General features: G+C 45.4%; 1 protein-coding gene across 1 annotated transcript in view; it reads left to right on the forward strand.

Moving 5' to 3' along the window:
* PIH1D2 (PIH1 domain containing 2) overlaps positions 1-14388 on the forward strand; it is a 262948-nt gene that overhangs the window by 225373 nt on the left and 23187 nt on the right. The window contains exon 4 of the mRNA XM_078682300.1: positions 1787-2032. Coding sequence (XP_078538426.1) covers positions 1787-2032 — 246 coding nt within the window. The remainder of the gene's footprint in view (positions 1-1786; positions 2033-14388) is intronic.

Consider the following 14388-nt stretch of genomic DNA (forward strand, 5'->3'; position numbering starts at 1 on the left):
CAATCACACAAAGGGAGCTGGGATGTGACATTTGCATCCTGATGGCCCATCACCAGGCTGATGGGCCTTCCTGAGGTTGATTTGGAGGGAGGAAATGACACTTGCAACGGAATAGGGCTCTACCTGTCCCCACACAAAGACTGTAATGAGTCTGGAGCCAGGGCAAGAAAACCAGGCACCTTGTGATCTTCAAATCCCTTTGAAGTCTCCCCCACGTCAACGGCACATTTGGATATAAGTACTGGACCCGTAACAGCACCAAATCAGAACTTTGTTGGAACCAAGGACATTCTGCCTAGAAGAAGAGCTGATGTGCCATAGGAGGGACTGACACTTTGCTACCTGCTCTGCTGGCCTGTTGTCTGCTGCTTCTTGCCTGGTATTGAGATGGACTGAACCTGCTCTCTACATCCTTGAACCCAAGTTTTGTCAAGGGCTTGTTGACTTGCTGCCTGTTCTCTGAAGTCTTAGGGTCACAAAACAATTCTTGCAACTCTGCTGGTGCTACTGGATATCTGTGAGTACTACCCTTGCCTGAGAGGCACCCTTTAGCCCTGGGCCTCAGAAGTGGGTTCTGGAGCATTTTTATCTGCAATAATTGATGCAGTGACCCCTTTGCACCGATCGCAACTGATGCAGTACCTTACACCGCAGTGCCAATTTGATGACTACATGGGTCTCGACTGCGAGGTTTGACGATGAATCCGCACCGATCTGGAGACGCTGCTGAAAGGGTCAATTCCAACACAGCGCTGACCCTTCGACAACGACTGCGAGGCTCGACTTTGACGCATTGACCCAACTGTGTGAATCGGAACTGATGATGGGAGTCCTTGAAGCCAGCGCTTGCTCTGTACAAGGTACATTTGCTGCCGGCCCTGTGTAGGTCCTGTAGCCAGCCTGCCCTCCATTGGGTTTGACCTGAACTTTGGATTTACCCCTGTCTAACAAACCTTTTTAGTGCTATTGACTTGTAAGCACCGTTTTTGGATTTAATCTTTAAAAATGTATATCTCGACTTCTACTAATTGGATTTTTGTCATTTTGCCCAGATAAGTATTCTCTATTTGTCTAAACTGGTGCGGAGTCTTTTTATGGGGATTTCACTGTGTTACTGTAATTAAAGTGTGCACAAATACTTTTCACATTGCCTCTTAAATTATGTCAGACGGCTCTGTGCCAAGCTACCAGAGGGTAGGCACAGGTTAATTTAGGTTGTATATCTGATGTACCCTGTCTAAGATTTGTGGCTTCTGATTGAACAGGGTGTAGACTCTGCCAACCAGAAACCTCAATTTCTAACACTGTTCATGAACATACCTGTCAAAATGGACTTTTGATGACATAACGCATTTAGCCAATAACACCATAAGTATGGCTCCCAAGATCCCATTAGCTAATGTATAAAAGGAGGACTTGTTAACTCGAAACAAGTCTAGTAGTGTCAGAATTGGTTATGCTAATAGACTCCTATTTATATTCCATAAAGTAGTTCTGCTGCGTCTATACTTATTTGTTGATTGCCTAGTTTTGTTCTGTTTTTTTAACCTGTTTAAGTGTGTGTTGATGTTGTTTGTCCTGGCTACACCCCTATCCCCCCCAAAAAAACATTGTTTTTGTCATGGCAAATTTTCATGCAAACATCAAAAGGCTTTGAGAAATAGATTTTCTTTATTTGCTCTCCTACCAAATGTTGCAAGTATGACATTCCTCATTTAATTTTTGGATTGATTTAAAAATTTGCTTCATACTGAATTGTCATCAATTCCATGACTTATTTTCCTAGACTTGTACAAAGTGTTCGATATTGCCTACAACCCGGTTGTGCTAAAATTGGCAGAGGAAGATGCAACTGAAATGGATCAGTTGATTCGACTGGCAATGAAGTACATCGAGGAGACCCACAAAGTACGACTGTGCCACTCATACCAGATTGCGAACTTCAAACTGAAAGGAAGTTTAAAGAGGATGAGAGACAACCTGAAAGGTTTCCAGACACCTTCCGCAGTGGTTAAAGAAGAAAGGACTAATGGTACGTGGAGGAAAATCTAATATTATTAACATAGTGGTCTCTTAGAATCAGAGAGTATGGAGTGTTGTAAGACCTGAGGGCAGGAATCTAGCTGCGAAGGAAGTTTATGCAACCTGCAAGTCAAAGGCTCAAATCCAACCTCTGCAGACTCAGTCTTTGACGCTCCAGAAGTTGATAAATTAAGTACCATTAATTTCAGAACTACCAGCATCAGTTCTTTACAGTGCGCCAAAATGGCAACATTTTTGTTTTTATATTTAGACACTTGGCTTAGGACATTTTTTTAAACATATTTTTTCATTAGTTTCCATAAGCAGTAGAGGTATAAAGCATTAGAACAGCATGAATTGAAGGTAAAATCATGTGGCTGAGGACATTCTGATCAGCCTTTGCTGGTAGTGTACATTGATGCAAATTGTCATTAGGTGATGTTGGCTTTGTTGAACATACTTATCTCCAGCATGAAAACTGAAGTATTACCAAGGAACCAGCAGCCTCCTTTGAATGTATGACGTTACAATGCATACATTTACAACACATACCTTTACAACGCAGTTTTTAGATCGCAACATCCATTACAATGCATACATTTACATTGCATGCCATTACAACACATTTTTTAAAACTACATTTACAATGCATTCCATTACATCGCATTATACCTTTACAATGCATACCATTACATTGCATTTAAGGTAAGTGGTGGATAGTGTAGGGGTAAAAATTACTATTCTAACTCCACGGTGTGCAACAGTAGGGTAAGTGTTGGATAGTGTAGGGGTACTATGCGTTGTAATGGTATGCGTTGTAATGACATGCGATGTAATAGCTGCGTTGTAGTGACATGCGTTGTGGTGTCATGCGTAGTAGTGACATGCAATGTCATGGCTGCATTGTAGTGACATGCATTGTAAAGGATGTTGCGATGTAATGACTCCATTGTAAATGTATTGAGATGTAATGACTGTATTGTAAAGGTTGTTTCCCGCCTCCTTTTTGTGACGGTATAATGTCTATTTTTGCTATTCTGTAGTGAATGGCACAAAACATACGTTTCTGGTGGCTCTAGGTAAGTTTTGTCATTCAAAATGTGCTCTCGCCAGGGGCCATTGACCACACTCAGAGTCTTTGACATTTAACATGAAGGTTAAAGTGTCAGAGGAACTTAGTCTTTCTTTCTTTAGATGCTTTATTCGGTTTGTAAAAAAAGTACAACCATATAGCAACAGACAAGATAAGCATCAATAAAATTACAGTTCAAGAGCAAGCTTCAATTAAAATCTAATCAGAATACTAAGATAAAACACGAAATCCCAGTACAAATAGTTCTGTATAAAATATACATTAGCGACATGTATAAAGCTTAATCACTATCTCATTCTAAAGGTGCATTTGACTATAATAATAACAATTTATACGGCCTTTGAATATGTGCAAATATGCAAATAAAGTGCCAGGTATTGTTACCGTAACAGTAAATGTGCAAATTGGCAAATCAAAAGCAAGGTTCAGTGGAAACCTTCCTAAAGTGCAATATGCAATTTAGCAGCTCTTAATCCAACTATATACAATGAAGACAGAGTGCAAATGTTATTCCATTGTAGCGGAACATTATATACAGTAGCAGCAATTTTATCCAGCATACATATATGTGCAAATTTAACATGACAAAGTGCATAGTGTCGACGGCATCTCTTTAAAGTTCACAGTACATTTGGCAGCAAAAAAATATTCATATGATAATTGATTTTCTTACAGAAATGCATTTTAAAATGTAAGTGGCCACATGAAAACATATGTCTGCGGTCTCTAAATTAAACAATAGTTGCATCGCTGATTGGATACTATGCATATTGTATTTTAAAAAGATGGGTTTTAGATAACATTTCCTAAAAGAAATATAAAAAGTACAAGATAGCATAAAATGACAAGTGCTCTGTTTTGATTTATTATCACAAGGGCACGGACAAGTGCCAGGTTTTTTTGTCACGGGAAAAGCCACGAGGTGATGCACAATTCCTAAACGGAAACGGGTTAACACAAATCGATGGGAAGTAATACTAACTGTTGCTAGGTAAAATTGGAAACCTTCATTAATGTTGTATTGCTGGTAAAGAGTGAATGTACTTTGTTTTTCATATTTTTCCATTCTAATCCCAGCTGTATACTTCAAAAATGAGACCTTCAACTCCTGCTTCGATAGTGTTGAACCCATTGTCAAGTTATTAAAAATGTCCAAACCATACAGTATTTTGTACCAATGATGTATATGGCTCAGCCAAGGGATATTTGATCGTTGGTCAAGTTTAATACAGTCGGTTATTACGTCCTGCGTAAATTTTGTCTCCTCCTTTGCCCAGATTGAACGCCATAGGGACAGGGGACGGAGAGCGATCAAATCATTAACATAGTGCATATCTAGTTCTTTATGTGTTAACTCAATTGAAGCTGAGGCTGGGGCACAGATTAATCGTTTAAAAAAAATATTTTCCTTACCCTGGATCAGTTTCGCACTCTGTGCATCATACCCCCAAACTCCGGCCCCATATATAGCTGAGGAAATACATCTTGCGTTAAATAGAGTTAGCACTTCATGAATTCTGCGGTCCCCTATTTTAGCAGCAAATCTAAAAATACAGTTTGTATTCCTGGCCATTTTAAAAAGAACACTTTTTTGTTCATTTGACCATCTCCCATCTCCTGAGAAGGTGATGCCTAAATAACAAAAACTGTTAACAGATTCTAGTCTCTCGCCTTCCAGAAAAAAGGGCTTGCATTTTTTTAATCTTTTACCACACACCATAGTAACCGTCTTCCCTTTATTAATTTTCAGTTTCCTGTTTTCAATAAATACGTGGAATTGATTAATTAAATATTGCAGTCCATTATGAGTTCTAGAAAGGAGGACCGCGTCGTCCGCGTATAAAAGAACAGGGATGGGGTTACCGTTAATGATGGGAGCATCTGCATTGGTTTTTCTTAAAATTATATCCACCTGATTTATAAAAAGGGAAAACAGTAGGGGGGCAAGTACGCATCCTTGACGGATGCCTCTCCTGACATTAAAAAAAGGGGTGCACTCGCCATCTGTTCCAAACCTGACTTTGCTGGATAAGTTATTGTACAGGCGAGCAAGCAGATGAATAATTTCAGCGGGGGCACCCATTTCCAATAAAATGGGCCAGAGCAGTGCGTGTTCCACTAGATCGAATGCAGAACTCAAGTCGGCAAAGCATAAGTAAAGATTACCAGGTTTGGCTTTGGTATACTTGCCGATTATGAGTTCCAGGTTCACGCACTGCTCCATTGTGCCCATTCCCCTACGGAACCCATACTGGACTGGGGACAAGATGTTTTTCTCCTCAGCCCAGGCTTCCAATCTCACTAATAGGGCTCGACTAAGAATTTTAACTGTCGAGTCCAGAAGTGAGATTGGTCGATAGTTTCGGGCCTCCGACCTAGATCCTTTTTTATAGAGGGGTATGATAATTGACTGGCCCCATGTCAGTGGTAAGCTATCTTCCACCGCAGCATTAAAATAACGGGTTAAAATTGGGGCCCATAAAGACGTTTCGTGTTTAAAGAAATCCATGGGTACCCCATCAGGCCCAGGTGCTTTACCCCCCTTACTGTTTTTAATTGCCTCTGTGACCTCACTCAAAGTTAAAAACAACTGCATTTTCTGCCATTTAAAACATGATACTGTGTCGGTATTAAAAGTAGACCCACCTGAGTTAAGATCAGAGTTAAAAATCTCTGAAAAATGCGCAATCCAAGCAAGGCAACTAACATGGGAACTGACCTCAGGAATATTATCATTCTTTAAGAATGGGCCATTAATGGTTTCCCAGAAAAGTTTATGATTTTTAGTTGCAGCGGCCATTTCGAGTTTGTCCCAGGCATCATTTTGCAACTCCTTTTTCCTGGTTGCCAGGGCCAGCTTATAATTAGCCCGTTCTTCTGTAACTCTATCTTTATTTCTAGGTTTAACATCAAGCACACTTGTTAATCTATTTAGGGTCTGGGCACAATGTTTGTCAAACCACACGGTTTTATTTCTTTTAGGCTTTCTATGTCTTATTAACAAAGAATTATCAACTGTGCAAGTAATTTTCAAAAAATTAGAAAGAACGTCAGACGCTATCACATTTGGTGCAAGGCAGTAATCAACATCTTTAAGACATTTGCAAATAACATCCTTGGTTAATTTGTTAGGGTCAATTTTAGTCCATTTGATTCTCATACCATTTGGTCTTACAGCAGAGATCCCACGGACAGACCTACCCTGCACAACGGTTTTTGGGCCCCAGCCCATTAACTCCACTGAAATGCTATTGTGGTCACTCACAGGCTGCTCTATTACCCAAACATTGGAGAAAACCGAGCCATTGGACACCAAAATGTGGTCGATATTCGATTGGGCGTCTCTACCCCTAAATGTTGGGCACTTTTCGTTATTTTTGTTCTTTGTGCATTCAAGCAGCTCCAAATTTAATTTAGCTATCAAATTATTCAGTGCGCTGCCACAATTTCTGTGCGGAAAGTGATTAACAAAAACACTATCGCCCCCTGCATACTCTTCATGATGACCACAAATCCCTTTACGGGCGTGACTACAAGCTTGAATGTTAAAATCACCTGTCCATAGTATTGCGTAATTATTCTTTGAGAGGGCAATTGCCGCTTCAATGGCGCATTCAACATCTGGGACAATCTTTTCCCGTTTAGGACCCACAATGTTATTATAAAAATTTACAATAATTAGATCCCTACCGTGGCTATGTGTTAGCCGCAAGACAGACGCGTGCTGACACACCACTGTGTGTCCCCTAACGTTAAATTCCGTTAATTTAGTCGAAATCAGAGTCAGTAAACCACCCTTTGCTCTTCCAGCCTTAGATGCTACTGCTGCCACACAATAGGAGGTATAACCTTCCACTTCTATTTGTTCTCTATGCCATGTCTCTTGTAAGCATATTATATCATAACCACAAGTAATGAATTTAGCCCAGAATGGAGTACATAATTTCGCAGCAATTCCTGCTATATTCCAGGTAGTAATTACAAGGGAGTCAGCATGACTGGTTCCTGTGCCTTCAAGGTGGTTAGACAAAGATAAAACCTCTAGGCTTACTGTCGTGTTAACATTAACATTTACATTTGCCTCGATAACATCATTATCTGTATCATTCTTTATATAAAACTCATTGTTAGACAGGGTTGACATTGGCATTGTTACAGTTTTTACATCGTTTTGGTCCCCCAACTCTTTTTCCAAGATAGCTGTATCACCCATAACAGCACTATCAGGGTACGGGCTCAAAGGTAGGACATACAGTCAATCATTCTCCTCTAATGAACTGAGCAACTGAAACCTGTTGGAAATTGGAACCGGAAAGTTGTCATATATATTAGTGAGTAAAGATGGAAAAATGGGGGTAGCATTAGGGCAACTGATATGGGCAGCTCTTGGGTGCTGAAAAGTATGTGTAGTAATTTGTCTGCCTGACTGATTCCTGTAAAAATAATCGAGTGGGAACAACGTGGTATTGTATTCATGGTTCGATGGCATCGGTGCATGCAAAATCGAATCTCTCGCCCATTCAGTAGTTCTGAAATTTATAATTATACAGTCCCCTTGTATCTCCTTTTTATTTGGTCCCACCCAACCTACCCTCTGTGTGGTTATAATCTCGTCTGCCCCTCGTATTGGGAATCCACAATTTTTCACCAACCAGTGTAGGATTTTATTTTTTAGGGTTTCCTGATTTTCGAATTGGGTGGGCAACAGTTTGGGGACATTAGCGAGGATCGCTACAAATGGTCTGCACTCTGGTGGCAAATTAATAGTGGCTGGGATGATATTGTTAATATTGCGCCTTGGTACTGGCAAGCTCCTATTATTATTAGGGACTGGGTTGCTGTTATACCTCTGACCCCCAATTACTTTCTGCCCATCTACTATGTTAGGGGCGGTGGTTGTAGGCCTCTGCATTGCACTTACAGATGTTACCGAATTTACTATTGTAGTGGGCGCACTTGGGATACTGGTAGATGTCTTTGGTTTGATTTTGCTCTGGCTCCCAGGGGGTACACTAGTTGTATGTGATCTGACTTGCGTGCCCAGATGTTCTAGGACATCCAGATTGGCTATACCCAGTTTTTCAAGGTTCTCTACTTTTGTTGTTAGAGTTTCTAGGGATACCATCACTGGTGCAATATAAGTTTTCATCATATTGTCAAAATGTGTTACAAGTGCCTCAACATTAGTTGGAGTTAGTATTTCCTTCAGATGGGTATCTTTTAGGTGCGTGCTTCCACTATTCAGGTGTATCTCTCCCTCTCTTCCATATGTATCTGGTGTTTGAACAGCTCTCTTCCTTTTCCTTCTATATATTTTCCCCTGATTATTAATTATCAGCCTTTTTCGACTTTGGGTAGATTTCTTTTTGGGTGGTGCAGAATCACAATCAGTTTCGCTGCTTAACAAACTGATGTCACTAATTTGTGCAATTGAAATGATGGCATTAGTATCACAATCATCCAGTTCCCCTGTAACTATAGGCACGTCACTCTGCGTTAGGGGCTGCGGTGTAATGCTAGCTGACAAGTCAGGTGTTATTGACAGTCTGCTCTCCCTAACACAGAAAACAGAAGGTTCTAAAGGTTGAGGTACATCAGATTGGATTGCATCATACCTTGGTAAACCTGCGAATGATTCCAACAGTAGAGAGTCATGGGATATAGTTGTTTCATTTGTAACGCTCACATGTGTGTTAATAACTTTAGGTGACTGACTTATTAAACACATACTAGCTGGTAAAGAAAGTCTCCTTTCTGTATGTTCAATGGCGTTTACAACAACCCCGATTGTCTGTTGCAACATTCTATCAATTGCAGTTAAGGTAGGTAAAGGAGTTGGCGCCACAGTTTGTTTTCTTGTAGCAGAACGTGTGTTCATAGGTGTTTTTTTTACCACCGCTCTGCTTTTACTTTTACTTTTACCCTCCATCAGGAATATATCAGGTCGTTGATCTTTTTATGGTTCAACCCGATGTAGGAGTTACACCGGGTACGATGGATTGGGAGAAAGCCAAGGGGGGTAGCCCAGTCCCGTCTCTTGCGGTCTCTGAGGGCCTCAGAGGGCCCGCCCTTTGCCCGGGCTTAGCCCGGCGCGTCCCGCGCGCGTCCTCGCGGGACGAGGAAGAGCCTCCTGGCGCTGTGCGCTGACGCTGGGGCAGGCGACCTCACCACAGGGCTGCTGGGGGTTGTAGTGCCTGGGACTCCCGACCGGCGGAGCCAAGCCCGGCCAGCCGGAAGTACTGGAGCAAACGCTGCGGCGGAGCAAAGCCCGGCCGCCCCTGGGTTTCAGGAAACAAGCTTTGTGCCACGGGGGAGCCTCAAGAAGCTGGAGGTAGGCTCAGGTGAAAGAACACGCACTGGGGCTGCCACTTGGTCCTCGGCAGAGCCTCCCACTTTAAGCGCCTCCTGGCGCTGTGCGCTGACGCTGGGGCAGGCGACCTCACCACAGGGCTGCTGGGGGTTGTAGTGCCTGGGACTCCCGACCGGCGGAGCCAAGCCCGGCCAGCCGGAAGTACTGGAGCAAACGCTGCGGCGGAGCAAAGCGGGCCGCCCCTGGGTTTCAGGAAACAGGCTTCGTGCCTAGGGGGAGCCTCAAGAAGCTGGAGGTAGGCTCACGTGAAAGAACACGCACTGGGGAACTTAGTCATTGTTTACTTATTACAAGAAGATCAAACTTGAGCTGCTATCACGGCACCCTAAGAAGACGCCGCGTCGCGGTCCGTTCTAACCATCCTGGAACCAGGTCCGTCCGGGATATCTGCCTGCCCTGGAGTGGATCGGCCTTAACAGAGTACGCCGCCTCGCGGTCTGTGCCAACCACTTTTAAATAAGGACCGTTCGGGATTTCTGCCTTCCCCGTTGTGTAAGCGCTAAAACTGAGGACGCCGCCCCGCGGTCCGTGTCCACAATTCCCAAATAAGGACCGCCCGGTGTATCTGCCTGCGCTTGCCTGTATCTGTTAGAACAGAGGACGCCGCCTTGCGGTTCGTGCCCCCCCATCTCCAAACCAGGACCGCTCGGGGTATCTATCAACAGTTTGCCTGTATCTACTGGAATTGAACCCATTGGACGAGAGGCGGTCTGCCCCACCCACGCTAAGGATCATACCTCACATGAAGGACCTGTCTTATAGTTACGCAGTGACCTCCCTGACGTAGAATCAGTTTACCTTTGAACTCTGATCCTACTTCCTGCCCCCTCCAGTGTGAAAAGAGTGTACCTGCTCTTGTCCTGCCCCCTCCCATGGCCCTCCTCGCCCTGATGAAGGTGCAGCCTAAATAGGCATAGCATCGAAACGCGCGTTGGCGTGACCCACTTGGATGGCATTTATGTAGTGCAAGCCTCTCCATCTTATTTATTGTACCTTGCCTCCATGTTACAGTTTCAGTCATAGTGGCCATTGAAAAATCTTTTTCCCGGACTGCTATGTACCCCCCTAATGGTCTTTTGTATGAATGTGTAAATATTGTGTTGTTTGAGGTTGTGAGTGAGAATATATGCTTTGGATGACTGTGGGAGTAAGTGGGATGTGAAGAAATGTATGTGATTTATAAACCCTCATGACATACTGTATATTCAGAATTTATTTTGATCAACCATAAATAAAATATATTTTTTTTTCAAGAGAGTTGTATGGACCCTGTGTTACTCTATGTCTGCTCTGATACGTAAATTTTTGTCACCCCTTATCTGAATACGAGGATCCCCCAGTGGGACCTTAAAATTGACCCTGGCAGGGTTTTTCCCTTTTCTATTCTGCTGCCCAAACTTGAGCCATTGATGGTGTCCCAGTAGGAAGTATTTTATGTTTGTTAAATCCGATAGCATTGGTAAAAGACACACATCACTATGATAGAAAAGTAAAACCGGAAGTTAACATCAGGTGTTTCAAATCAGGTGTTTGTTAAGCGCGACTACTCATCCGTAAGGGTCTCAAGGCACTGGGGGTGGGGGGTTGGCAGGGGGTCTGTCGAAGAGCCAGGTTTTGAGTTTCTTTCGAAGATGGGAAGCAATGTTATCTATCTGAGGTGGAGCGGAAGGTCGTTCCAGGCACTGGCCACGCGGAAGGAGAAGGAGCAGCCTCCCGATCTGGTCTTTCTGGTGGGGGGACCACGGCGTAGGAGAGCTGGGCTGATCGTAGGGTCCTTTGGGGGGTGTAAATTTGAGTCGGCTGTTCAGGTATGCTAGTCTGGTGTCGATGAGAGGGCCTTGTGAGCGTGGGTTAGCATCTTGAAGGTGACTCTAGCTTCGATGGGGAGCCAGTGGAGTGTGCGCAGGTGCTGGGAGATGTGGCAGTGGCTTGGAAGGTTGAGGACCAATCTTGTGGCGACGTTTTGGATGTTCTGTAGCTTGCAGGGGAGGTTTTTGTTTATTCCGGCATAGAGTGTGTTGCCGTAGTCAAGCCTGCTGGTAACCAGGGTGTGAGTGATGGTCTTTCTGTGTTCGAGGGGGATCCATTTGAAGGTCTTACATAGGAGGTGAAGGGTGTGGAAGCAGGAGGACCAGACAGAGTTGATTTGGCGGTCCATTTTCAGCTCTGAATCCAGGATGATTCCCAGGTGGCGTGCTTGATCCATGGGGGTGGGCGGGCTTCTGAGGGCGGGGTGCCACCAGGTGTTGTTCCAGGCATCTGGTTTTGGGTCCATGATGAGTACTTCAGTTTTGTTTGTGTTTAGTTGTAAGCAGCTGTTTTTCATCCATTTGGCGACGGCTTCCATGCCTTCTCGAAAGTTGTGTCTGACGGTGTTGGGTTCGTTGGATAGGGAGAGGATGAGATGGGTGTCGTCTGCCTATGACACAATGTTTAGTCCGTAGGTTCTGACGAAGGGGGCGAGCGGAGCCCTGTAGACGTTGAAGAGCCTAGGGCTGAGGGAGGACCCCTTGGGGACTCCGCTGGTGGTGGGTGTAGGGTCTGAGAGGAATGGGGGAGTCTGACCCACTGCGTTCTTCCGGAGAGGAAGGAGTCGAGGACCTTGTCTTGGATCCCTGCGTCGTGGAGTCTGCGTATTAGGGTGCGGTGAGAGACTGTGTCGAACACCGCTGAGAGGTCGAGGAGGATGAGGGCTGCTGTTTCTCCTTTGTTCAGTAAGGTACAGAAGTTGTTTATTGCAGCAAGGAGGGCGGTTTCTGTACTGTGGTTTTTTTCTGAAGCCGGATTGGGAGGAGTCGAGAATGTTGTGCTCTTTGATGAATGTGGCGAGTTGGCTGTTGATGGCTTTATCGATGACTTTCGCTGGGAACTGGAGCAGGGATATGGATCTGTAGTTTTTGAGGTCGGTGGTGTCCGCCGAGGGTTTCTTCAGGAGGGGGTTGATCTCAGCGTGTTTACAGTTGTCAGGGAACGAGGCGGTTGCCAGGGAGCGGTTGATGGTGTGGCAGAGAATGGGTGCGATGGTGTGGGCGGCTCTGTTGAAAATGGGGAAACAACCTTTACTACGCGGTCAAAACACCGCAGTGCCATCACAACGCAGATTTTACAACGCAAGTCGTTACCACGACTTGCACTGGAGGGCGCTCTAGACTAAGAAATAGTGTGATTTACTATTCCAACACCTTCCCAACTATACGTAGGCTGGATTTGGAATAGTAAATAATACTATTCCTAAGTCCAGCACCCTACAGCGCAAGTCGTGGTAACGACTTGCATTGTGATGTACCGCGTTGTGATGTACCGCGTGGTAACGTCATACATCCTTGAAAATGTGGTGGGGGCAGGGGTCCGTGAGGGCCTCGGAGTGGATTGACTTCATTGTCTTCAATGTGTCTTCGGTCGTGAGGGCTGTCCAGTTGTCAATCGCTGGCTTCAGGGTGTCGGGGGTGGTTGGTGAGGGTTCAGTGTGTTGGTTGTCTTCGTCGAAGTTATCGTAGATGCTCTTGATTTTGTGGTGGAAAAAGGTGCTGAGTTTGTTACAGAGGTCTTGTGAGGGAGGGATGTCGGTGGACTCGCTGGTGGGTTGGGCGAACTCCTTGATGATGTTGAATAGTTCTTTGCTGTTGTGTGCTTGAGTGGAGATATAGTCTTCAATCGCTTTTTTCCTCATTTTTCTGATGAGTTGGTGGTGGGCGTTGGAGGCGGCTCTGAAGTTGCTGTGGGCTTCTGTGTATTTGGTGTTCCTCCTGGCCTTTTCGAGGCGGCGGCAAGTGTGTCTGGACTCTCGAAGTTCGGTGGTGAACCATCTAGCTTTCTTGGCGTGGGTGTTGTTGTTTTTCTTGAGGGGGGTTATGGTGTTTGGGCTGCGGTGTTGGCGTCTACGTTTTCCGCGATGGTTGGGGTGGAGTTTCTGAGTGATGAGGTTAGCTGGTCATCTGTGATTCTGGTCCAGTTTCTTCGTGAGAGCAGGTGCCGGTGTCTGTGGATGGTGGGTGTTCTGAAGGTAAAGTGGACGCATCGATGGTCAGTCCATGGGAGTTCGGTGGTGTGGCTGAATGTGATGGAGTTTCCTGTTGTGAAGAGGGAGTCGAGGGTGTGTCCTGCTGAGTGCATGGGTTCGGGCAGGATCTGGCGGAGTTCAATGTTGTGGAGGTTGTCCTGGAGGGATATGGTGCTGGGGTCGAGTTGGTTGTCGAGGTGGAAGTTGAGGTTTCCCAGTATGGTGTAGTTGGTGGACGCGATGGCATGCAGGGAGATGATGTCCGTGATGGAGTTGGCGAAAAGTCTGCGCGGTCCAGTGGGTCGGTAGATGAGCGTTCCATGGAGGGTAGCAGTAGGGCTGGACAGTATCTTGAAGTGACGGTGTTCCATCAGGTCTGTGGGCTCATTGGGGAGTGTGCTCAGGCGGAGGGTGGATTTGTGGACGATGGCGATTCCTCCTCCAGAGCGGGTGGGGCTGTCCTTCTGGAGTTCTTGTATCCTTGGGGAATGGTGATGGCGATGTCCTGTCCGGAGGTGGTGTTGGTCCAGGTTTCGGTAAAGAATGCTATGTCCGGGGTAGTGCTGTCGAGGAGGTCCCAGATTTCGGTGGGTGTTTGTGGAGGGATCAGACATTGAGGAGGATGCATTGCAGGGTCTTTGGTTCGGTTGTGTTCTTGCGGGCGGATTGCGCTGGGTCACTGGTCTTGGCAGTGCTGCAGGTGTGCCGGCAGCAGTGACAGCTGAAGGGTCCGTGGGTGTCGGCTGGTGATGCTAGCTTGCAGTTGTTGTTGCGGCCTGGGTTCAGAGCGTGGAGTGCTGCTGGGTTGCAGCGTTGGCGGTGCAGAGATCCAGGGTTCCTGGCTCTGGTCGCAGTCGGGACGTGGACGCGCGCAGACGGGCTTGCCTTTGGCGCCCCGGCCAT

Source organism: Lissotriton helveticus, chromosome 3_1, assembly GCF_964261635.1.
Source record: "Lissotriton helveticus chromosome 3_1, aLisHel1.1, whole genome shotgun sequence".
In the NCBI taxonomy this organism is placed as follows: domain Eukaryota; kingdom Metazoa; phylum Chordata; class Amphibia; order Caudata; family Salamandridae; genus Lissotriton; species Lissotriton helveticus.